General features: G+C 46.8%; 1 protein-coding gene across 2 annotated transcripts in view; it reads left to right on the top strand.

Moving 5' to 3' along the window:
• The first annotated feature begins 907 nt into the window (after nt 1–907).
• Nucleotides 908–26,686, top strand: part of LOC144721730 (dedicator of cytokinesis protein 1-like) — a 311,613-nt gene continuing 285,834 nt past the window's right edge. For both annotated transcript variants that reach the window (XM_078599607.1, XM_078599608.1), the window contains exon 1: nt 908–1,173. In XM_078599607.1, the coding sequence (XP_078455733.1) occupies nt 1,131–1,173 (43 nt within the window). In that variant the 5' untranslated portion in view covers nt 908–1,130. The remainder of the gene's footprint in view (nt 1,174–26,686) is intronic.

Genomic DNA, 26,686 nt, shown 5'->3' on the forward strand with positions numbered 1-26,686 from the left:
AACGCCACCTTTTTAATAAATGTTTTCTCCTACAACATCAGAGTGCAGCGCCACATTAAATACGCACTACAATGACAATCGTTTAAAGCGACTTGAAGCATGTTTTATTTTCAAAATAGAAATGTTTTTTTGGGGGGGGGGGGGCGTCAGAGCTTTGTGACGTCATATTTGAGGGGGGTCTGACTTTGTGTGACGCCGTGTGACGAGGGGGGGGGGTCAAAATCGGCCAAAATCGCGTGACGTCATTTATAGACGGCCCCGAAGTTGTAGGAGGAGTCACCGCGATTAGAGGGGCGGGGCTAATGTAAGGGGCGGGGTTAAGTGGTGGAAGAGGGTGGTGCTTGAGGAGTTGTAGGAGGGGTCACGTTTGAGGGCCCAGAAGTCTGGTGGGCGGGACGACAAACCTCAGGGGATAACAAGGAGCTCAGTGTCAGGGGGCGGGGCTCAGTGTGAGGGGCGGGGCTTAGTGTCAGGGGGCGGGGCTCAATGTGAGGGGCGGGGCTTAGTGTCAGGGGGCGGGGCTCAGTGTGAGGGGGCGGGGCTCAGTGCCAGGGGGCGGGGCTCAGTGTGAGGGGCGGGGCTAAGTGCCAGGGGCGGGGCTTAATGTCAGAGGGCGGGGCTTAGTGTCAGGGGGCGGGGCTCAGTGCCAGGGAACGGGGCTCAGTGTCAGGGGGGGCTCAATGCTAGGGGACGGGGCTTAATGTCAGGGGGCGTGGCTTAGTTGTCAGGGGGCGGGGCTCAGTGTCGGGGGGCGGGGCTGAGTGTCAGGGGACGGGGCTCAGTGTTAGGGGGCGGGGCTCAGTGTCAGGGGGCGGGGCTCAGTGTCATGGGATGGGGCTCAGTGTCAGGGGCGGGGCTCAGCTGTGCATGAGGGCGGGGCTGTAGGTGAGGGGGTGGGGTCCGCGGGTGCCGGGCAGGGCACGTTGGGGCCACGTGACGAAGCGGTCCAACATGGCGACTGTAGCGGAGCGCTGAGTGGACTGACGAGGTGTCCCCTCACCTGTCACTGCTGCCGCCGTCACCCCCCTCTCCCCCCTCTCCTCCTCCTCCTCGTCTCTCGTGCCCGGCCTCCTCTCTTCTGCTCGTCCACCTCGTCTCCCTCCGCCTCTTGCGCGGTGCAGGCGCCGACTATGGCGCGTTGGTGCCCGGTGGCGAAGGAGAAACACGGAGTCGGTGAGTTTGGGATGGCGGGGAGATGAGTAGAAGGGCATGGCCAGGAGGTACAGGGCTGTCAGGGGCATGGGGGTCACAGGGTGGGCAGGGCAGAGGAGAGCGTGGTGGTGGTGGTGGGGGGGGTGGTGGCAGGAGCGCAGGGAGAGGGTTGTGATGAGCAGAGCTGTGATTGACAGGGGAGAGTTGAGGCACGGCTGGGCACGGCTGCACATGGGGGCAGGGAGGGACACCTGAGGCTGCACCTGGGTGTCTTTGCCGGGCTAGGCAAGAGACATAAACAGGAGTGCTGGACATGGCAGTGGGCAGGGAGTTTGGGGTGAGTGTTGAGGTAGAACCCAGCAGTGCTGACCGGGGCCACGGCAGCGCCAATGCATGGGCAGTGTAGAGGTACGTTTCTTGAAAGTGCAACGCAGAATGTCTAAATTGCAGAAGAAGTGCTCGCAGTGTGTTCAAGGGCGCCTTCTATGGCAGTGCTGGTCGGGTTAGGGCCCATTCATCAAAGGAGCAGGGCTCGGTGCAGGGTCGGCGTTGATTGAAGGACAGTGCAGAGTTTAATGTTAGAGCCATGGGTAGAAAGAGGGCACGAGAAACGGGCACGGATATAAAGGTGGAACTGCGAGCCAGGGTATAAGCGTGCGAGTCGTGGTGGGTATGAGATGGGGTGTGTGAGGGACGAGTGTGATTTTTATGTGAATGAAGTTTTCAAGGCAAATTGCCAAGAGGGTCGTCAATTGGATGCCCGACTCGCGTGTTTGTGTATCTGTGTGCACGTGCGGACGGGTGTGAGCACTTGAATGAATGTGCCTTAGGGGCCGTCCATAAATGACGTCACGCGATTTTGGACGATTTTTGACTCCCCCCCCCTCGTCACACGGCGTCACAAAAAGTCAGACCCCCCCCCTCAAATATGACGTCACAAAGCTCTGCCCCCTCCCCCCAAAAAATAAAAGATGCTTCAAATCGCTTTAAACTATTGTCATTGTAGTGCGTATTTAATGTGGCGCTGCACTCTGATGTTGTAGAAGAAAACATTTATTAAAAAGTATATTTAATTAAGTAGAACGTGTTGTTTATATATATTTAAAGTTGCGCATTTTGATGTGACGTCACATTTATCAACCCCCCCCCCTCGTCACACATCGTCACAAATGTCTGAGTCTGACCCCCCCCTCCCCCCCCAGGTGCGTGACGTCATTTATGGACGTCCCTTTAGTGTACGTGGGATTGTGCACTCGCACCGTTTGAGTGTTCGTCGCTTTCTCGCGTGGTGAAAGTGGTGGTAATTTTGTAATTATCCAATAGCGTTGGTCTTTTTTTTTTAAACCCATTAGCTGTTGGCGTCGTTGTGTCGAGAGAGAGATATTTCGTTATTTGAGGTCTGAGGCAGCTGCCGTCGCTGGGTTATATTCGCTGGCCACTTCTGCCGTCAGCTGTTGGGTTGTACAGTTGGCGTCTTAAAAACCCGCAGTGGCATGGAAACGTCTTTACGATGAAAACTCTTTCCACTCTGCACAGAACCAATGCCTGGCTTGCACACACGCAAACTTGTGCCATACACTCAAGCTCAACGACATCGTGTTTGTCCGAGTTGACCCCAGGCTGAGGTTTCGAGACGGGACATGTAACCAAAACCCCACCAGCCCAGATGACACGGTCCTTTTTTGTATGCTTATAATATTCTGCCGAATTAAATGGTTACCCATTGAGGAATTAAGCTAATTGCCCGTCAACTTTGGTTTGTGGTCGAGCGTTTGATTGCGCAGAGAAGCAGCGCTCGTTTTTTTCTGACCTTGGATTTAGTGTTGTTGGACAAATTGGAATGCACGTTTAATTTCAGTTCCTATTTTGTACATTAATGCTGCACCTTTGTGTTTTATAGCGGCATTTCGGAGAATATTTTGAAATGGCTGTTGCGTCATCTTTGTGAAGACGTGTGCATGTAGAAAATAGTAAATGCCAGCCTGATGGCGTAAATGCCATCATGGGACCTCCTTTGGCAGTGTCAAAATATAAGAATAGCTTTTCTCCTTTTTTCTGGCAACAAAACAGGTGTTAAGATGTTAAAACACAAAGCTGAAACCTTTTACAAGGAATCATGTCTGCATTAACCACAATACTTGTGGTCAGAATGAAAACAAAAAACGTACTCTGATAATATATGCATTGTCTTTGAAACTGATTGGTCCACACCAGAGACAGCTTTCTTTCGAGCCTAGTCTCACACGGTGTTAGACCACAGGACGCCCAAAGGCGAACAGCACAAAGACAAAGCCACTATCAGAGTAATGAGAGCTCGGGGTGAGCAGCTACATCATGGCTAGTGGCAAAATTTAAGAATAAATTTTCCCCTTTTTTCTGGCAACAAAACATATATATGCATATGTTATCAGAGTACGTTTTTTGTTTGCATTCTGACCACAAGTATTGTGGTTAATGCAGACATTATTCCTTGTAAAAAGTTTCAGTTTGGTGTTTTAACATCTTAACACCTATTCTTGGTTCTTTCGGTAAAGTCACGTAAAACATTTTTTTTGACAATTTACAGTTTTTATTGCTGGTTTTTTGCTTTTATTAATTTCAATTAATTATTTTTATTTTTTTGTTTCTTTTTATTATTTTTATTATTTTATTTTAATATTTTTTCAAAAATATTTAGTTTTCTATTTACGTGACTTTACCGAAAGAACCAAGAATATGAATTCCTGCAGTTACGAAAGTTTTAAGTCAAAATCTTAACACCTGTTTTGTTGCCAGAAAAAAGGGGAAAACCTATTCTCATATTTTTGTACTGGCAAAGGAGGTCCCATGATGTAGCTGCTCACCCTGAGCTCTCATTACTGTGATAGTGCTTGCAGACATGATTCCTTGCAAAAAGGTTTCAGTTTGGTGTTTTAACATCTTACCACCTGAAAAAAGGGGAAAACATATTATAGTAAATGCCATTTTAGCATCACTTTTCTGTTTCAGTGTTTGACATTTTCACTGTAGACTATGAAACATCAGAATTCACAATGCTACGCACAAATTACTGTGCTGGGCCCGAGTTGTGGCCCCCGTACCTTTGGCGGGGGGACCCTTTATGAGCTCTTATCGGCCATCGAGGGTTCTTTTGAAAAAGTGTCAGTGTAGCTATAGGAAAGTCTCAGACTCGTTTTCTTTCATAGCTGCGGGCTTGTACAGGCTGCGTGCAATGGTCACCGATGATCGTGATCATTCTTTGCACGCCACTTTTAAAAGCTCAGTGCAAGATATCTCGTTGTGAATGAAATGCTTGTATCTTGAAAAAAATTATGTTTCGTGAAATATCCCCGTAATTGTACGGCGTTCCTTCACGCAGGACAATTGAACAGCGGCCTTGTGATGTTTCCTGTGGCAAGAAATGCAACGAACAAACCGGTTTCCTGAGTAAATGCACATCCTTTTTGTTTTGCCATATGAGAACTCAAATTATGTTTGTCAATAATAACTTGGGATGTCTACCACAGTGATTTGTAGGTGGTCTTGCTGTAACGTGCAGGCATCTTAGGTATGAGACTCCCAACCTGCAAGTCCAAGAGTTGGTAGTCAGTGGCAGTGCGGAAAGTAACATTAATGAACAAAACTTGGTCAGCTTTTAGAACGGGGACATATTTGACATCGACGTTTCCCAAGCACGCGCTGATCCTGTAATTCATTTCAGCAAGAGAGCTCTATAGTAGTGTTGCCCACAAAAAGGAGGCAAAAACAAGCAGCATGCACCTGTGAGAGCGACGCGCACTACGGAGAGGTGGCCTTGGCTTGCCGATCGCAGCTGGAAGTTCCTGTGGCCCCCGTGCCTTCGCCCACGTAGCTGTTCATGAAAATGTAAAACTGAGCACTTGATATTGTGCGTCATGGGATGTGGAGCGGCGCAGGAGCCCGCATCCAGCTGCTCATTGTGTGTGCTCAGGTCAACACAATATTTAGTTTGGAAGAATAGAGGGTTATTTATTGAACCGATCAGAGAGCCCGACTTTAACTCAGCAACTAAGAAACATAAACATGTATGTATGATGAACTTATTTTGCACCGTACGTAGCCAACCGTACTCAGCGGAGATACGGAGGAAGGACAGGTACATGCTGAGTATAGGTAATTAAGGATAATTTGTGATAATTGCATGCTGATGTTTCTGCAACTTTGACATTTTTTAACAGAACCTGGCACGATATGATTGTAGACTAAATCAGGAAGAGGACCTTATGGGTGAGACACATCTGCAGCATGCAGGATAGTTTACAAGATGACATTGGAGTGGTGTCCTGAGGTCAGCGGTGGAGAGGAAGACCTCAAGCCAGATGGTGGTGATGAGATAGTAAAAGCGGAGCTTGGAGGTCGGGTGGCTGTCAGTGTAACACAGTTATTTTTCCTTCTGCATCTGGCAGAAGGAAAGAAGTGATGGTGAGGTGTGGTGGCATTTGTGGCACTAGTATCTACCTAGATTTTGATCTTCTATTCTGTGTTTATTTCTTGTTATACGATGAGTGAATGCTAATACTTACGGATTGTCCTTAAGATTTCGCCACATTCATTATTCAACTGAATTACACTTTATACAAACTTAAAATATACCACATTATGGAAGCGTGCAAAATAAATATTATGCATGTGTCCAGCTGGTGGATGATGGCAATTTTTAGCGTGTAATGACCTCGCCGATCTTGGTCTCATTTCATGACTCGTACACAAACAACACTCGGAATGGAATGTAATTTTCCACAACCATTGTAAGAAACACAACAGCACTTCCCAAGCGACACGTTGGTAAAGATGGCATACCGTGCTGTCGGTGTTAAGTTTATAAACTGTCGCTACAGCAACTAGCATCATCGTTTGTATAAAAGTATTGTTGTCTTCCCGGATCTCTGATTTTCGTGTTGTCATTGGCCGCCTGGACCGGTATTTTTGTTTGGAATGCTGCCCTTTACTGTGCTAGGAGAGTTTGGAAGTTTACGTCATTCAAAGCAACGCCACTGTAAAGTCGTTATCACTCGGTGGTGCCCAAGCTGCTGCAGTAGTATCTACTGACCATACAAGCTCAAAGAAAATTGTCCAATTAATTTCTACATTAAATATTGTCTTTGTGACAGTTGTGTATCCCTGCTCAGACAAGCATTGGGCGGTGCTCATTGCTTGCCTCAGGCCAGTCGTGTAAATTCCTCATTCCCATTGCAGAGGGGGGGGGGGGTGAAGGGGGGGGGGTCACCCCACAGGATGCCAACTGCTGACTTAATAATTGTAATAATTTTATTTACTCTTGAGTGGATGATTGGTTGCATAGAGCTCGAAGCTGGATATTAATGTTCGACCCTGCAACTGTGAGTCAAGTAGTCTAACCACTGTGCCGCTCGACCGAATATTTGAGGGGCATGAGATTTTTGCATTAAGCGTCCTCCTGCTGATGCTGTGGGTTGGGTTTGCCGGGTGTTTTGGCTAAATGCGGTGATTATTAGCAGGGTTGGTGGGTCAGTCAGAGACTGAGCTGGGTGTGTGTCGCACACGTTTCGGGCAACCTGGTGCCCATATCAGACAGGACAGCAAGTAGGTTCCTGAAAGGCTGTTTGCGTAGAGTGTCATTGCTTTCCCCGTAGCATGTTTGAGATTTCTCAGGGCACTCTGGTTTCCTCACCACATCCAAAAATATCCTTTGATACAAAAATTGACCACACCTTTTATGGAGGACTATCCTGAAAATCTTGAGACTCGTTGAATCCCTTCCTGGATGAAAAAAAATATTTTTCCATTCAGACGGCCTTGATTGTTAGCATGCTGGACAATTAGAAAGTGCCAAGTTGAAGTCGCCCCTCAGGGTCGACTCTGCTCATCTACTCTTCGGGGTTGATACTATGGGTACCACTCAGTGGGAAACCAGAAGTTGTTGGCCCACGGAGAGACCGGCCCCTTGTAGAAGTCCCACTTCCAGGCTGTGAGGCTGCCACCAAATGAGAGCCACTCCATGTGCTCATTTAAGCATTTATACGCTTTTACCTTTTTGCCTTTCGTATGATAATTAATTATTGAGGTGGTTGTATAGATGGGAATAAAACATTAACCCGTGATAAATTCACCCTGCAGGATGTTTGACATTCAGAATGGTCAGATTCAGGCGGCACCAGTCAATCGCTTGAACTTCCGTATTTTACTTTGTTAACTCGGCGTTATAGGCTGCACTATAAAGTTGGGTTTTTGCTGCTTATCTGCGTGGAAATCATTCTCCCTTGAAAGTGTCGAGCCCTAGGTCAGTCACCCGCCACTCTCTGATTTTGAATTGAGGTGTGGTTTCTTGGGAGTTTTGGGGTTTGTGGTTCATTTGATAACATCTAATTTCCTTTTTTGAATACCCCAATGCTATGAACCACTTTATGGCAGCCTCAGTAAAAATACATTTGTTGAAATATGAAGGAACTTCCTCATTTTCTAGCCGCCCATTCATCATTTGGATGGTGTATAGATTATTATTGAAACACTGACACTTAGATGATCCAAGTAGGATTAAGCTGAATATTTTTTTCTCTAACATTTTTTTGACTGCTTTCTTAAGCAAAATTCCAATTTAATTTAACGTAATATTCAGGATCAAATGCAGGTTTACCAAAAAAAATGTCAACTTACATTTAAACAAATGAACACAATACTGTTATTGTGAATTAAAAATGAGGGTAAATCTGGAGTGCAATCAGTGGCTTTGTGGGTTGTCCTTTAGATATTCCGAAGTCTTTATAAGGGAATGTTGAATTTCTATGACTGAAATACTACCCCATACTATGAATATTGAGACACTTTGAGTTTTGGCCTATTGTCATTTCACAAATTCGGATATTTAAATCATGTTTCCAGTGCGTTAAAATGAATAAATATTGAGCATTCATCAAGTCCAAAGGCTGACTTAGTACCATTTTAAAACCCATTTTGTATCCAGCAATGCCGAATAACAGTCCTCATTTAATCTGTTTAACACGTAGGCTTTCGCGACCAATATTGTTCATAAAGGGAGACACAGCAGAGCCTCACCATTCTGGCGAATTGCCCGATGATGCTGGATGCAATTACCAGCGAAACGTCGTACTCAAATTGTAAATGTTGTGGTTCCACGCTTCAACACACCGGTGGGCTAAAGCAGTGAACTATTTGTCTTTTGTCAACGTGACACTTTTTTACTGATTGGCCTTGTCGGGTGGTGGAGGGTTACGACACATTTATAAATAACGCGATCTAAACCCAAAAATCGTTGATTATGAACTCATTTAATCTGCCAACCATCTCGGTTTGTGGCCTTTCAACGCAAACTCCATCACAGAAGCAGAAACAGTTGAAACTTGCAGATGACATCGACTGCATGTGGCAAGCAGTGTCAGTGCCAACGCTACATATGGAGGGCGTCTGGCGTTTCACAACACGTCTTCATTTGAGACACTTCCTTGAGTTCTGAAGTCAAGACCCGAGCTTCCTGGCATGGTAGAGTGCACTTGGGCAAAATTCTCCGGCACAGTGTTCCGCTGACGGGCGTTCCCAAAATTATTCATCACCGCTGCAGAATGGCGCTTGAAGGAAATACAGTGCTGTCGGTGAAACCAAACGAAAGCTATCGCAGTGCGTCGCCACTCGCGCCTCTCCGCTCAGATCGCAGCCACGACTCGGTTCGCGTTGACCCTCTCTGTTGTAAACATCGCTTTAGCCGTGGGGTCATGCTGACCTCAAAACGGCACTTGCAAATGAGACCTGGCCAATACAACTGAATTTATAAACATGGCTCCTGCATATGGATAATGCGTCATATCAAATGCTCGGTTTCCAAGTGGAAAACAAGTTTAACATGCAAACGAGGGAAAAAAAGAGCGTTTTGCCGTACTCATCTTTGTCGACAGTCAAGAGTAGAGTGGTGTAAAGTTCACATTACCATGTCAAGAGAATATTCTATCTGAAGGACAACTTATTTTTGTCTCTCACAACGTGGTCCTCCTTTTTAAATTCACTCTAGAGGGGACGATGAGCATAGTCAGCGCCCCACCCTGATTATGACCGGTGATCTTTAGAATTTCAGTCAAAAGCTCTCCTTGGATAAGCAATGTCCGGTGGAAAAAAACCCGTAGCTTTTTATCAATCAAATATATGTCACCCCTCTTTGTATTAATATTTGTGTTAGTTGAAATGTTAACCTTAACAGATATCCAGCACTGAAGAGGACTAAACCATTTGACAAAGTGAATCTGTCTTCATGAAGGCAAAGTAAAATAAAATGTAGTTTTGTTTCAAAACGAACACAGCCCGTTGCTGCACTTGCGTAAATTCACTGGCCCCTTCGCAGGACTATTTTCCTGAGACTCGTCTTGATTTTGATCGACTCAAACAAAATGACAGTGCACGCGCATGGCCTCTTCCGACACATCGGCTGTGTTTGGGCACAGCAACCATAGCCAGAACTGCATAACTTGTTCGTTATAAAAGCTGCACTCACATCTACATGTGACCTCCTGCAACCCAACCTCTCGTTCATGTCGCTTTTAATCACTGGTTCTCCTCAGCCAATGAGGAAATGATTGAAAATGCGGAACCTGTCTGCCACACTGGATATTTAGTAAGTGTAAGTAAAACGTTAAATCCGAAAGTCATGCGTGTCTCCGTCCTGAAATGAGTTTTTGGCAGTGGTCATTAATGTTGGTGGCACTGCACCATTGGTGGAAAGTCACATTTCTATGGCGAGAACCAGGACCGATCCCTGTTAACTCCCCACAAAGTAGTACCTGTTTTATCGAACCTAGAGGTATGATGGGCTCATTCAAAACTTGACCAGAATGTAAACTATTAGCCTGCTTTTGAGAAAGGGACCCTAACCACAGTGCCACCCGGCTGGATTGTCCGTGAGATAAGAAAATTAAATTGTACTCCCAAAATGTGCAGATGCCTCATTGTTTCAGTTGATTGCCTGTCATGTGGGTTGACTTATTCCCATTCCTCTTTTTATATCTTGGCTTAAAAAATTCATAAAAAAGAAGCCTTACTGCTAGCAGATTATTTTCCAAGTCAAGTCATAGCACATGCAGCAGTGCTCATCTCTGTTTGACTTAGCCATTTGTGGTAAATCTACATTCCTATGGCATGGCCCATGCAATCCATGCGACAACTATGGTTGATTGCATTATGAGCTTGAATCCATGTACAGTTGTACATTTTGGTAAGTGATTGTAGAAGGATGTTTGCGTGATGTGGATTATCCAGAAAGTATTTTCTACAGCCAGAACATCTGGGTTATAACTAAAGAAATGAAGTGAAATGAAGTACTACCTAAAAAAACCTCGATAATATTGTGTTTACCAAGGGCAATCGTATTTAGGGTCCTGCATTGACCATTGCACCTTTGTGAGCGAGTGCACGTGGCACTGCCTGCCCCATTATGTTGCACCGGTTCTGGTTCTGGACGTGCGTTCGGCTTTAGCTGCAGTGCTTCTAGCAAGGTATTCTTTACAAGGTATTGCTTGCAAGGTATTGCACGCAGCGGTGCGCACAGGAATCCTTGCTGCAGGCAAGACGAAACTTGCTTTGGTCTACGCGAGCATTTCTGGTATTGCACCCGCCTTCAGTGATCTACTTTGCAACATGCGGATACATTCACGAAACATTATACACAACAATTGTATAGCCACGCGTGCATGCCTTCATACATACAAAGACTGAGATTCCCGTGTATCCATGTAGACTCTCGGGACAAGTGATTAAGATTGTTTATTAAGGTTGGCCTGGAGCACAACGGTGTGGTGTTGTTAGCACGATATACGACCACCAATGTATCTTCAATGCTGATGTTCTCACACTATAGCAGGTACCAATTTAAGGCTGAGGTTGAGCTTGGGGAAGCCCACGAGAGATTCGGATACCGCGTGCCGCTGATGTACATATCCAGGAATTGAATTCAGGGCCACCATTATCACAGCGCGATGTGCTAACCACGAACGCTCGCCTATCTCTGTGGACATTCATAATGGCCAGTACGTATGCATGTATGTTGAACTTCTTTCGCATTGTACGTAGCCAACCGTGCTAATCGGAGGTGCGTGCAAAAACCGCATTTCCTTGTTAAGCGTCGTTGCACACCGACGCGCGTGCGCTTCGGCGCTTCACATTTGTGGTCTTCCGCTGGTCTAGGAGTGGCTTAATTTGTCATAACGGCAGGGTAATGTTTCTGAAGACCCGCGTTGGTCGGAGGTGTCTCTGGGGGAGGGTGGGTCCGTGCGATACATATGAGAAAGGACACCACTGAGATGCCTTCGCTCTGCCCACTCGCAGGTGCCTAATCCCACAAGTGCAGGCCCTTTCCCCATAAACCACTTGGCACGGTAAAAAACCCATTGTGATTTGTTTATCCAGGTGAGATCTCATTGAGCTTTGCAATACGTAACGTCACATGCCTTTCTTCACTCGGTGGAACGGAGCTTCTTCTGCTCTCGTTTTTACTTAACCATTTGAGTATCATTTTCGTGCAATACACATCAACCACGAATGACCAATTCTTACTATTTTTATCAGCAACATTCGGTGAATTTCTCATGGGATTGAGAATACATTTTAATTAATCAACTGATGCATCGTACGTGTGCCTGTTCATCATTAAAGAGTTAATCATCATCACTACCACCCTCATGATATTTTTTTGTAATTCCACCTGTTGAGCCATGCCAGCCTTTAAAAAATGACAGCTTTTAGCAAGTGAAGCAGTTTGACTATTAAACAGAGATCGTGATTAACATTGACTTGATATTTCCACAAGACCATCCTGATAAATTTTTCATAATGATGGTGACTGCATTCTCCTTGCTGTGATAAATGTCTCGCTTGTTCAATAAAAATCTGTGGTCCCGCAACTAGTTATCCTGAGTATAAAAAAAAGAAGGTATCTTTACAACAGGGGCCGTCCATAAATGACGTCACTCACCTGGGGGGGGGGGGGTCAGACATTTGTGACGATGTGTGACGGGGGGGGGGGGGTGAGAAATGTGACGTCACTTGAAAATGCGCAACTTTAAATAAATATAGACAACACGTTCTACTTATATTCTTGGTTCTTTCGGTAAAGTCACGTAGAAGGGAAAGAACCAAGAATATGAATCCCTGCAGTCACGAAAGCTTTAAATCAAAACGTTCTACTTAAATAAATCGACTTGTTAATGGATGTTTTCTCCTACAACATCAGAGTGCAGCGCCACATTAAATACGCACTACAATGACAATAGTTTAAAGCGATTTGAAGCATGTTTTTTCTGGTGGGGGCAGAGCTTTGGACGTCATATTTGAGGGGGGGTGGGTCTGATTTTTGTGACGCCATGTGACGAAGGGGGGGGGGGATAAAAAATCGTCCAGAATCGCGTGACGTCATTTATGGACGGCCCCACAAGTAGGTGGAGCACAATGTGAGAAAAGCGTTTGTAAATCTTGCGTATTGGATGAAAAAATAGTTATGTAGCTTGCATTGAGACTCATGGAGTGAACATAACTGGACCAATTTAGACAAAGAATAGATTTAAAAAAAGAAACAACACAAATGAGAGAGAAGAAAGAGACAAAATAATTGAGTCTCTTTGAATCGCGACGCTGAATCGTGAGAATTCGTCAGCTGACTTGGGTGTGTGACTCATTACACGCCTAACGGCGAACATCTTGGTTTCAGCGAGATTTTGCTGGCTTACAATTGCCAGAGAGACATTAAAAGTGTTGGAGTGCATGCATTTAAATCCCACCAAGTCACCAGCAGTGGGTCAACAATGGGGCTGTGAATTGAACTGAAATCACCGGGATTAAAACGAAATGTTGGAAGCAAATCTCCTGTTACGAGAGTTTGGCTAAAATTAGTATTCGTAAACCACGTCAGCTGCCCGCCGATGTAAGCATAAAGCAAATCCGTTTTTTTTGGTGGCAGGTTTCTGCGAAATGCCGTGAAAATGTTTTGCACGGTTCTTAAATCCACTCACGCGGGCTGCACGCATGGTGAGCTGTAAGAGCTGGCATGTGTGCCTATCATAAAGCTAGCGGCCAAATGGAACACTGGTGAGATGACTCCCACCCAGCCAGGACCGGTCGAGTTTGCAGCGCGTCACTTACAGTAGCCGTTGTGTATTTTGTTGTAATTATACTTTAATTAATTACTCAAGTTTCTATACTAGGTCACATTGCATTGAGTTTCCTGGTATGGTCACAGGCAATATTAATAGCCAAACAATTTTTACGTCCAGGAAAAGACTGCTTTCCAGATGGATAATTCACCTCATTGTGTAGAATATAAATAAAATAAATAAGTAGACAACCCCCATCAGCCGCGCGGCCTTCGGGGAGTGCATAATTTGAGCAGCATTGTTCAAAGACAATCCAATTCTGGCCTGAATTCAACATACAGTTGGGTTCGAGCTTTACATGTTTCGGCAAATACAGAACTCGATACCGTGAGGTCTGATAAGAATTATTATTTCAAAAAGTCCTTGATTGGCATGTGACTGGTTACATACTAGCAGATATACATTGTTGAGTAACCGGCAAACCCTTCCAAATAGTCCGTACAGATCGGTGGGCAGCCGACTTGTTGTACACGTTTCATATCCAGGAGAAGTCTTACAGAGCGCGGGACCCTTCTGTGCATCCTGCGCGTACGGGAAGGCTCGGTTGTGTTTGACAATGAGGGCTGGGGGCCAACCTTTGAGCCGAGGCGAACAGCGCACGGCTCTGTTCAGAGATCAGCCCCATTCCTGCTGTTCACGAGTCCGCGCAAAATAACCTGCTTTGTACTAATTATGATGATGCAATTTTTCAACGCGGCATAATATGTCACGGACGTGGGTGGCCATGATTCTAAGGCCTCTGAGCATAACGTACTGAAGACTTGAGCATTACTGTCAAAGGGTAAGCGTCTTTCTTAGCTTGCTGGTGAAAGTTATTCTTTTCCTTGACGCGGGTCAGTCTATCCCAGGGGTCGGCAACCTACGGCTCCGGAGCCGCATGCGGCTCTTTACGGGCTGCTTCTTGACGATATATACGTATGTACAGTATGTACATAGATGCATTGCGGCTCTTGAAATACTGAATTTTGTACCGAATTGGAAAGAAATGGCTCTTCTTGTTATTTTGGTTGCCGACCCCTGGTCTATCCCAAAAACAACTGCTGCAGGTACATATTTCACGAACCGTGGAGGGATGGTGGTCTAACTCAAACCCTGCCTGACTGTGATTGGAAATGATAGGCTAAGTGGCATCACCTCCACTGCCCCATACCTGCAACTCTATTTGTAAAAAAAGAAATGGCTTGCAAAGGAACGTAGGCAACCCTTATTATGTTTCTTACATCGGCACGTTCACAAACGAGCAGCGAGATGAGGCTCTCGGTTGATCGCCACTTCAATTGATAAGAAGCAGCAGGAGGTGTTGTCCGCAATAAAGTGGGAGTTTCATTTATTCCGTCAGACCCAGGCAGGCAAAGAAAAACCCTATTGTCAGACCCTGCAGGTGTCGTCAAAACCTCGGTGTGTGTGTGTCGTGGGAGTCCCGCGTGGGTCCGTTACGGGCCTTGCCCACGGGAGAGATTCGAAGCACACGGGGGAATGTTTCCCCCCCAATAGGGCTGCGTTTGTTTTTACTCGCGTGGCCTTCACATGCGGCCACGAAAACATCATTGCGCGGCAACAGTGGGGGGGGGGGGATCCGTTGTCTGGAAGTGGTGAATAAAAACAAATTGGGGGCTCTGCTTCTAGTGCCGTGTGTAAACCACGCACTGTCGCGCACACTTTGTGTTCACGTATTGCATGCAGCGTCTCGGTATGTAGGGTTGTGTGCACTGTATGTACGTGGGATCTTTTAAGTTGGCAGGTGGGATGTAGTGGGCAGACCAAAACACTGCATCCTGGAGATGCGACGATATCGTTTGAGCTTTCAACTCCTGTGCTTAAAGTTGTAAATCTGTAGGTCAAAATCGCGTTTGGGCTCGACGCATCTATTATTTCTCAAAAAGTTGATAAGATCGGTGACATTTGCGGGAGGTTCACGGTTGTGATACTTTGAATAGACTAACCCGATCATACTAATGTGGAATTTACAGCTCGGGCTGAGGGCTATCATCAGAGATGAGTAGCACCCCATGCTCGCTTTGAACGTGGAGACAAGTCCTCTTGGACAGTGCGACTTAGTCTCAAGGCTTTTCAGGAAGTCTCACTTTAACACGTCTTTCAATTCTCTCCGTCAGCGAGCTGGACCTTAACAAAGCGACCAGATTCATTACCCATGTTGGTTCACGTGGGGATGGTAGCTAGGAATTTCATGTCCGGCTCGAGCAAGTAAAATTGTAAGTTCTGAATAAGGCATTGTTAATGGTCAAGGTAGACAGGCATGGGGTTGGAGGGAGGGGCAGGTGACCAATGCAGGGATTGGGGGGTCACGTCCTGAGGTCCGTGACCCAGGGGGAAGGCCTGCAGCCAGATGGCGGTGATCAGATTGTTACGAGTGGACCCTCGGAGGTTTCGTTCTGACAGTTGTGGGATCTCGGAGAAGGGGAAGGAAGTGGTGGCATCAGTGGCAATGGGCATGACGACCTTTGATCTTGGTCGTGTATTGTGGTATGCCTTGTTCTGAGTGAATGGTGACGCTTGTTTAAGCTCTTTAAGCTTAACACTTCGTTGTCCGACTGACCTCACACTTTGTCTACACTTTTAAATGGTACAGTGTCTTTAATTTAATAAAGTGACAAAAGTATTTTATGCCTCTGCAAAACTAATAGAAAGTACCTGTCAAAAGGCAAAGATCCCACTATCGCCTTAACAGGCTGTTGGGGCGAGTACTGTTAGTGAACACTTATGAAGGCCGGCTTGGCACATGGGGTGGGTGGCCAACACCACGCTTGTCCACCTTTGTCTCCCTAGTGGCGATGTTTACACACACTGAACCAGGTTCTCATTTGAGGCCCAAGTCGACCTACGGGAGGCCCAGGACCAGCTAAGATTACCGTCGCATTTGTTGGCCGTGAGCAGGAATCGAATTCGGGTTTGCGACATTCGAAGGCCGGCGAGCCACCCGTTATACTACCGCACACGGAATCTCTGGGTGAAAGCCTTCAAGTGCAGCGACTTGGCCGGTCCTCGCTGTTCCAGCGCGTGTCAGCGCGAGTGTTGTTGGACAAGAGCAGGGGGCACGCTCTTGACAGCCGCCGCGGGCGCTAACAGTAAAGCTTTCCAGACTGCTTGCTTGAGACTTAACACTGCGGTGGGTCGTCACCGTCGCCTCTATATGCTCCGCAGATTGTACGCATTGTTCAGCTTATTGGAATTAGTGTAGCCGCGCACTTATGAAGACCTAAATCTTGTTACGGTGTGAAGTGTATATAATAGGCACGGAGTAGCTCGATTGTCTAGTGATCGACAATACGTACCCGCACCTCCGACCAGCACCGCTGGCTGCGTTCCGGTGCGAAAGAAGTTCAACATAAATACATACGTTGAACGAATTGCAACAATTTTATTGAGGGATTTGTTCTCTTTTTTTGTGTCTCACTTTTGCTACTGTGCTTGTATTGTTCCGCATTCGTGTGCCGTGTTGTCTGCGTTGTCACGTTCGTGCCATGTGCCGAATGCGACGACGACAACGACGACGGACGTCGGGGTAGATTTTACACAGCAGCAGCAGGAGGACAACGCTAACACCTACACTCGGAGAGCACCACATCGGATAAACACGGTGCGGGTGCGTTATTCGCTGGCGGAGTTTCTTCACTTTGGGGAAAGCGGTCGAACAGCTTCAGCGGGTGGAGGTGCATTCCTGGAGACGTTGCCTGCCCGCGGTGGTGCATTTCAGATGAACAAAACAACGTTTATCATTCTCTGTAACATTTTTCAGTCGTGTTCTTTGAAAGTGGATATTCAGCTGAATATTTGGGTGTTCTTGCCACTGTATCAATATTTGCGCCGTCTCATTCCTGGAACCGTTTGGTAACCACCGATATTCGCTGTCAGCTGCTGGAAAAGATGAAAAGACGCTGCAGCATCATTCATATTGAATTTTGCCTATTTTAAAAATCTAAATCCAACCAAACGATTGGCTTTGTGGCACATGTTAACTGTAATTTAGCATGCTTTTTGATCAGGTTGACGGATCACACAGAGATTATAACATAGTGTGAAATTCCAAACCTACTCTCCTTTGAGGTGGCCAGGGCATGATCTGCTTGTAGAACTTTGAGTGCTATTTCCTCATGTTTTTGTGAGTTTTCTCCAAGTAATCTGGTGTTCTTTTACATGCAAAACTTTTAAGATGGTATTGAAAAAAAAAAGCTTAAATCAATTACCGTGAGGCTTTTTGTAAAACCATTTTCACCCCAGAGCGATGATTGGTCTTCAACCTTGAACTGTGATTTCAAATCACACCCCTCTAGTTGTGACCTTGGCGCTCCAACTAACATAGCACCCGGCCGGGTTTCTGCCCAAGAAAATTGACATTAAATTCTAAAAATACAACCCGCTCGTCAGTTTTCACTTGCGAAACAGATAACAAAAACATGCAATGGGTTATCGCCGCCTTCATTAGGGGGCATTGAGTTGAACTTCCGCTCCGCCACTCGGCAGCTCGGGAGATAAGCATTGCTCGAGTCTGAGCAGGGGCCGCGGATACTGGGACGAGGTTGTAGTTAGCGGCCCCTCGTATTTACACAAGGGGAGGGCCCCGCAGGGGCATTGCAAAGCCATGCGTGGCTTCTCGTTGTGTGTCCAGGGCGGCCTGGGTTGCAGGGTGTGTCCCCTTGCTGAAAGTTTGGCTGTGTGCGGGGAGGGCTCTGGATCAGTGTCCATGTCTCCAGGAAGTGAAGCACGTGGTCGAACGGCTACTGTGGGTTTTTTATTTTATTAAGCGGTTTATTATTAGCAGAGCGAGCTTATGTTTTTTAATTATTTTTGCTTTTACAGGAAAAGGAGATTGTGGGTTAGTGCAAATGCATGGGCATAATGGTAGCACTCTTTTTGAAGTGACTTCTTCGGTGAAATTAATCGATGTAATTTCCTTCATTATTATCATCCTCATCGTCGTACTGGTCAACAGTTGTTCTCATTACACCGGTCGTGAGTTGACTTAGCCCATCATCCTTCTTGGATTGATTAAAATAAGTTAACAGTGGTCATCCCATAAATATACTGGTCCCTGCCATACTAATGTGGAATTCCCTTAAATAGTTTAGAACCGTCTGGAGTGAGCGATAAAGTGTGTTTGAGCATTGAATCACCTAGATTTATTTATACATCGGTCGTCTCTTTGAGAGACTGGCCTTGACCATAGTAATGCGGGTTGAACACTTGCACCGCGTCATGCTCGTTCAGGCAGAAGCACCGTGCTGACTTTATGACTTCATTGCTCGCGGCAGGGTGGTTGTAAGAAGGAAGTTTGACACGAAAAAATGTGTGCAGACAGTGCTTTAGGGGAGCGGTTACTCTAATAAACAAAAGTGCCAGTGGAAATGTGTGTTTGTCGAACAGTCGCTCTCACTGTGGTGCGCCTAATTGGCCCGGGAATCTTTTGACGGCAAACTTTCTCAGGGGTATAACATTCGCTGGCTCCCCGCGTCTGCGCCAAACGCTTCTTTGTGCACCGCGGGGATTCTCCTGCGCGCCCGTGGCGCCTCGGGGTCACCCACCGTGCCGCCGCGTGTGCACTTGGAGCAGGCGAGCCCACGACCCCTCGGGGCCCGTCACGTCTCTTCCCCCGACCGCTGTGCGTCCGTCCGCTCAGGAGGCAGCGTGGCCGGTCGAGGCTTCCGTTATCCACTCACGATGACCTTTTAAGTTACAGCGAGCGTTACTTTAACAAGAAAAGTTGAATCGTTTATGACATACTTGTGTCTGGCCACGAGGAGAGTGTTTCAGGAGAGAGTTCATGTAGTTTTGCTGTTTCTACTCCTTTGCGGGAGTGCAGACTATGGACGTATGTATGTTGAACTTTTTTCGCACCGTACGTAGCGAACCATGCTACTCGGAGGTGCTGGGGAAGCACAACAAACTAAACACAAACAGCAGTTTTAAAGAAATTAGTTTTCAATCTAGATTTAAAAGTGCATGGCTCCTAATATCGGAAGGAAGAGCATTCGAACTACATTGTTTTACAGTACGGTCCATGGTTTCGGTTGGATGGCCACAGTCGCACTCCTGTGGCTTGCCTTTCATTTTATATTTATGAAGGAGATCATGTTCTGATGTGGCTGATGGTCACACCAGTGCCTTCGACGAGGAGAAATGTCACAGCCAGGACGGGGTGTAATGGTTGGGTCTCGTGTGAGGCATTTTTTCTGGACGTCCGTGTTGTTCTAGTCTCGTTCGCCAGCATTCTGCCGAATCTGGGGGTGGCATTCCAGGATGCGTAACCGGATGAGAGTTCTACTGTCGGCATCATGTAGCGCGACAAACAAATTCCTCTTCGGATAGTACACCAGGGAGCAGTGCACCATCATCTTGTGTCAAAGGATGATGCGGGAAGATGGCATGACAGAAATTCTTGCAAAGTCATTGGTGGCCCTTGAGAATCTGATTCAATCGCAGGTGGTTGGTGAATTCGAATCCTGGATCTCAGAACTGTCACTCGGCGCTCCGCCACGCTATTAGCACCCTGAAACACGACGACACCCGCACGGGGTAGTCACATGGAGTTGTATCCAGGCCGTGCGGGTGTCATGTTGTGAGATGGTGAATGTCCTTCTGGAACGCCTTCAATCAGCTGAGGATGCCCCAGCTGTCACCACAGAAGCACTCTTGCGGTTTATTTAACCGAGCGGGTCTCGCCAAACGCTATATGGAGAGCGGTCTGTCACATGTTCTTCATCTGACGAGGTTTTTAGAGCTTCTATAGCCTAAATGATGTGAAAACGTCTATTTTTTGTTCTCTTTATATGTGTGCACACGTTGTTGATGGTAATGATGAGTCCAAACAGCTCGCTGCAATTGAGAACCTGGTTCAGTTTTACGTTGGCAACCCAGGACTGAAATCCAAGATGTTGGCAGTGTTAACTCACTCACTGCTGACATTGCCATCGCGAGCCTCCTCAGCTACCCGGGACACCACACAGATGCCTTTTTGTAATTACATAGTTGCTTTTAGAGAGGAAACTGCAATGTAAGCTGTAATTATTCCCTGAACTAACTTTCAAGGTATGTGACCCATTTCTCGATAACCAAGAATTCCATTTGTCATGGAAGTAGCACTTAACCAGCCTTTGGGATTGTGAATGTGTTTATCTCTCCGATACAGTGCCTAAGTTCAGTTAAATTGTTATATTTAGTAAGTCACTATGATTTTAAACAACATACCAATAAACACCTACACCATGGTTAGTTAGCAAGCACAATTAATCATTCTCAACAAAGTCATCCTGCTTCCCATTTTCATTGGAGCATTGTTCTAATGCTCAATCTCGACGGGGAGGCTTTGAGCCAGTGGTGGAAATTCCACGTTCCCATGCTGGGGGCAAGTATCTTCACAGGCTGTGTGCATTGTCAGCTTGCCCACGAAGTGTTGCTCATTTAATTGGCCTCTTGACGGACAACGGACTGGTGCTAGCCCCGACTGGGGCTTTAACTCGTAGCCTCATACTGCGAGTCACGCGCTCCAATGACGGTGCCAGCCAAGCGGATGAACATCTTCTCACATTTTGTTAATTCCTTAGAAGATTAAGATGAGTGTTAAAATGAGGAGAATGTACGGATATATATTTTTTTGCAAAACTGAGCTGTTTTCTAGGTCGGTTATATATTCACAGTGCAGGCTATAAATAAAAACGTGGAATAAGTAGCACGATTATCTTTCACCCGAGCATGGATTTCTTGACAGATGCATTATGGGCTCTTAGTTTAAAAGCCTTTTTTCTGTGCCTTCCAAAGTGTCTCACAACTTTGGCAGGATTTTTATTCGACGTCATCGAGTGTGACAACTCAAAGTCTTGAACACGGAGGCTTGCAGTTGCGTCTGGATTAGTGCCAGGTTTAGGGTGCAAGCAAGATTACTGTTCACTCTTTTTGCCTTTTTGCAGTCCTATAGGATGCACGCAGTTACATCAAAAACCGCTCGGCTCTGAACAATTACTTAATTATGCTGAACAGCCACTCGATGAGGGCCTGGCAGAGAAAATGCCAACAAAATCAAAACAAAGTTTAATTTCAACGTCGCAGATGTGCGGAGGACCTGAGCTGTTAGGCAAATTGCCCCATCAGCGTTCCTTAAAGGTTTACATAATGTAATTCCAGTGGTTGACGAAGGAATGTAATTTACACTGGTGCAGAAACACGCAGCTAGCGGGACTGACAGCATACAACTGTTAGTGCAACCTTCCTTGAGGCTCGGTCAGTGCAGTAGTGCGTTTATATTCAACCTAATCCAGTACATCTACTTGTCTCCGTAACTCGGACAAGCAGCGTAAAAGCATTTCTTTGGTCAAAAATTGGACGGCGTTCCTGTTTATTGGTGGCCTTGAGCTCATGGTGGAAATTCGCAATTCCCATGGCAGGGGCCAGAGTCTTCGAAGGACAACCCCCAGTGGACTCGTCACGTGGTGCTGTATTCGTTTTAATGAGCCCAGAGGCTCATTAAAACCAGCCGAGCCGTCGTCCCAACTGGGATTGGAACTTGCAACTTGGTGATTGTAGACCCATTGCCGTAATGACAGTGCCACCTGGCAGATTTATAGATTTGAAACGTTCACATGTAGAGGACGAGCAATCATGTGAGCAAGGTGCGTTCGGGAATTTTTTGTTTTTACCATCGACCACGTATGTACAGCGATACTCCGATTTATGTCTCCCCCTTTTACATTATACCGCAAATACAGCGACACTTGATCATATACACCGCGACTCGATTAGCGTCGCCTCAAGCCATTCTCACTTCGCTGACAGCATCATCCGTCCTTTCTCGTATCCGTCGCCTCGGCCTTCACCTCCACCTACCATGTAAATTGCTTTGATTTTGTTGTTTCGATATTCGTCGCATACATTATAAAAGCACATTTGATCCTTATGGCGGTACCTCGGGAATATTACACGGGGGTTGTTGTTGTTTTGAGAGAGAAATGGGCACACGGTAGCCTACTCTTGCATGTGATTAGCACTGTTGGCTACGTACGGTGCGAAATAAGTTCATGCATACATACAGGGTCTTTTATCAGACCGCAACAGCGGCTGTTTGCCCTTTAGTCGTCGTGATTCCCCGCGGTCCCATGGAATTAAACGTATAAGCTGCCGTGAGAACCGAGCCTGTTGACCGTGAGTCTCTCAGTGCACCTTGACATTTAAAAACATTTAAAAACACGTTAGCAGCAAGGCACGGAGGAGTTTTCCAGTGCCCGTGGTGTTTACAGTGGGGATTTCATCGGGTTCCGAAAGTACGGTTCCATAAACAAAGCCGCCACGCATGCGGTAATGGCACATAAACAATCGGGGCAGCAGATAAGCGCGCCCTCTGTAAAATAGTTTATCCTGCTTTCGTTCTCGCATGCCGGAGGGTGCCATGCTTGTGTCACGCATTTACCTTGCTTCACGGCATGCGGATGCAAACCCAGAGTTATAACGTGGAGAAGCTGTCCAATAAAAGCTTTTGCAAATGCCGGGCACGGTGGCGCACGCATGCAGCGCATTGCAGATGAGGTGGGTTGGATTATGCATATTGTGTCGCCGTCGTGAGACTTTCACACTGGCGTGGCTGTGAGGTGGCAACGGGATGGCAGTACAGAAAGTGGGTTTTCGAACTTAATTGTCCGTGTGGACCGCGTGACCATTTTTGCTTCGTGTGCCTGGGTTTCCCCCTGGCACTGTGATTTCCTTTCCGCATGCAAAACACTTAAACAAGGTTTTAGGTCCAAACATCCCAATGTGCGCAACCCTCCTGAAAAAGTGTCTGGAGACTCAGTGGTGAGGCTTTCCTGAAAAATTCCAAGACTTGCATATATTTATAAATGGCGATCAAGTCGAGTATCAAAGTAGATAAAGTAGTGTGTTATCATTTACGCAATCTAACCCAAAAACCTCTTTCGGATAATATCGGTCGCGAAAGCCTACGTGTTAAACAGAGCATTAAAGCCTCATCTGTGCACAATAGAGGCTGCGCTGCAAACACTGCGAGTCGTGTAACATGGTGGGACTGGAGAAAAGTTAATCTTTACGGATGTCGCTCATGGCATGGTGTATCTCGTCAGGAATATGTATGTACATAGAATTTCTTTTCCACCGTACGTAGCCCACCGTGCTCATTATCGTGGGTGTCTAACGAGAGCAGGGAGCAGTCGTGCATCACTTTTTTTTATCTTGTTGATGATCTTTCACTGTCGAAGCCCAGTTCGTCTCGTCTCACAAACAAGAGTATTTTACCACGTGTCATTTATCAGTTGTATGCACTATATCGGTATGTCAAATAGAATAAGCAAAATGACGTCAGGGTATATGATGTTTAAACCTGGATACGGCTTGGTGGCACGGTTGGGTAGAGTGCAACTACATTCAAGAGTTGGAAGGTTGAGATAGCAAGTCTCACTTTGGGGTTACCCTATTAAATCTTTAGGTTCGACGGGTGTACGGTGGTCATCCAGTGAGTAATTTGGCCCCGCTTTGGCAATGTGGAATTGCCATCACCGGCTTGGCTTGAGGATGCCAATGGAAAGAAGTTACCCCAGATTGATTGTGTGAATAGGGTGACACTTGGGATTACCATGCAATCCTCAGTATTATTGCTGAAAAATAATATAAAATAACATAATTTAAAAAAATCTGCAAAATCAAAACGTGCACATATTGGTAATTTCAACATATAGCTGTTGTTGGGGCTGTTTATTTTCTATAAAAAGGCAGTAATGTCCAAAATGTTCAGAGTTATTTATACGACATTCCTGAAGGCCTTGTGTGTAACCTGTGCAAGCACACGTGGCTTACTTGTGAGCCACATTGCTTGATGTGCACAGGCAGGTTTTGTTGGTGGACAGCCGGTTATGGTTTTCCAGGGCGTGAAAACTCCGCAGGCATGTGAGCGATTGACTGGTCCGGTTGAATTTCAAAATCCCGAGTTGTGCGTCATCGTGTTTGGTTGCTGGGTATTTGTAGCTTTTGGAAGAGACTGCAGCGGTTCTGCGTAAACACTAAGCCTGTGCCATAGGACTGTGGAATTCATGACACCACAGGTGGCAGGACCACCGATTGTGTTGCTCCTTTCCTCCTTGGACTTATTTGAACGATGAGACGATGGCTCTTTGTGTTACTTCCACACGTCGTCGTCGTAATCAAATAAGAAAGGGATCAAGGGCTCTTCCGAAGTAGAGGCTTCGGACTGAACTGGGTTTTCCTCGACAAATAAATGTTCACATTGTTTCAAGCAAGCAACGGTGTGGCTCCCATGGCCACTTGTTGCCATGAGCCAGTGGTATAATCTCCACATTCTCATGACAAGAGCCGGTATCTCCATAGGACAACCCCATGATGACTTTCCACAATGTGGTCTTAATTTTATTCACTTCCTACGACGTGATTGGATGTCAACTCCGACCGGGATTCGGACGCTCAACATTGCAATTGCGAGTTAGGAGGTCCAACAACAGCACCACCTATCCAGTTATGATGATCAGGGATACTTGGCCTCGTGCGCTTTGTGGATTATCGGGGACAACCTTCACCACTCGGCCCTTCGCCACTCACTTGCAGCCAGCCCCACTCCCCCGTGCTCACCTCGTCTCTGCCTTCCCCTCACCACGCTGCCCGGCTGCCCCCCGCGTGCAAAACACGATTTAATGATCTTGGCGGCCAGCTGCAAAAAGCGTTGTTCGGGAACTTCGGACGGATGTGTCAATAGAGCAGGCGTGCTACTGGGCACCCGTGTGTCTGTGTGTATGTATGTGTGTGCGTGCGTGCATGTATGCGTGCGTTTGTTCTTGTGGGGCCAACACCAGTGACGGTCGCCTCAACCGATCCTGGATCTCCTCTAGGTCCATTCGGCCTCAAATGAGTACCCAGGAAGGTGTAAATATGCACTAGGGAGACAAAGGCGGCCGGGCGTAGTGCTGGCCGCTCCCCTCCCCTCGTGTTCCGTGCCAGCCTGAATAGGTGCTCGTTAACAGCATTCACCCCAACAGTCTGTTGAAAGCTACGCGCAAATCCTGCCTGCACCTCGCAATCAGTATGCAGGCATAAACCTGGCCTCATTGTAGCCTCGATTGCAGCACTCCGCTGCTCAGATCGTGCGTCCACACCCTCGTTCTGTACGCAGTGCTCCGCTCCGCTCCTCTGTGCCAGTCAGATACTGTGCAGTGTACGCCGGGCCGGCCTATCGGGTCTCCATAGTCCGCTCATCACTCGGCCAGCTCGCTCACTCGCTTGCCAGCAACAAGGCTTGGGCTCATTTCTCCCTTGAGAATGTTTGACTCGTAAGGGAGGCACATAGAGCAAGATAACAGTTTGCCGATATCATGTTTGGTTTATGAAAACTCCCATCGTCCTGACGTAACATTTGCGCACAGACGGAGACGATGAATCAAGCATTACTCGCATCTCTGAGAAAGTCGGGCTGCATTCGCATTGTGAAAACCACAGCTGGACTGCACGTGCCAAAAGGGGGCCCGCACGGGAATGAGAGCCTGTTTGACGAGCAGCATGGAAAGGTGGAATATGGGGTGGCATTTTTTTATTTGTGAAAGAGGAGCATATTTTTTTCTGGCCGGTAGCACTCCGGGTAAGAGCGTTTGACTCTCTCAGAAGGGAAGATTGTGAGTTTTAAATCTTTATCTGTGGTCAGCATTGCCCCTGATTCTCTCGGATTCCGTGCATTGTGCGCCGGTGCCTGGCTGTGTGGGCATTTTCCCACCCTGATGTTGCACCACCTGAGTTTGTGTGCCCCCCCCCCCACACGGCACTGTGGAGCTGCCGAACAAACAGCCGGTCTACATTGTTGAGGGCCGGCCCTCTCGCCGGCTCATAGGTTCAAGTGGTGGTGGTCAAGTCATTGAGTTACTTGGATATTTACGCATGTGTATGTATGTGGCTTTGTATGTATGCGTGTCTATGTCTTGTGCGGAGCGGTAGTGTAGCAGTTGGCACGCTGCGCTACGAACCTGGAGACACCGGTTCGATTCCCGCTCGCGGAGTAACACCAGTGACGATTATCTGAACTGGTCCTGGGCCTCCCCTAGGTCGACTCGGCCTCAAATGAGTACATGGTGCAGTGTGTAAACTTTGCAACTAGGGAGACAAAGGCGTCCAGGCATGGTGCTGGCCTCGTTTGCCGTGCCGGCCTTCGTAGGTGCTTACTAAATACACTTGCCTCAACAGTCTGTTCAAGGCTATACGGGGGATCTTTGTATTTTTTTGTGTGTGTATGTATGTTTAACTTCTTTCGCTCCTTACGTAGACAACCGTGCTAATTGGAGGTCTTTGCTTGCGGAACACCATAAGAAAGACGGTGGGAAGACCAACTTCCATGACTGGGAATGTGGATGGGCCGCTGTCGGCACCCGGCCACCAGTGGAGATGAG

This window comes from Lampetra planeri, chromosome 12 (assembly GCF_965212315.1).
Source record: "Lampetra planeri chromosome 12, kcLamPlan1.2.h2, whole genome shotgun sequence".
Taxonomy (NCBI): domain Eukaryota; kingdom Metazoa; phylum Chordata; class Hyperoartia; order Petromyzontiformes; family Petromyzontidae; genus Lampetra; species Lampetra planeri.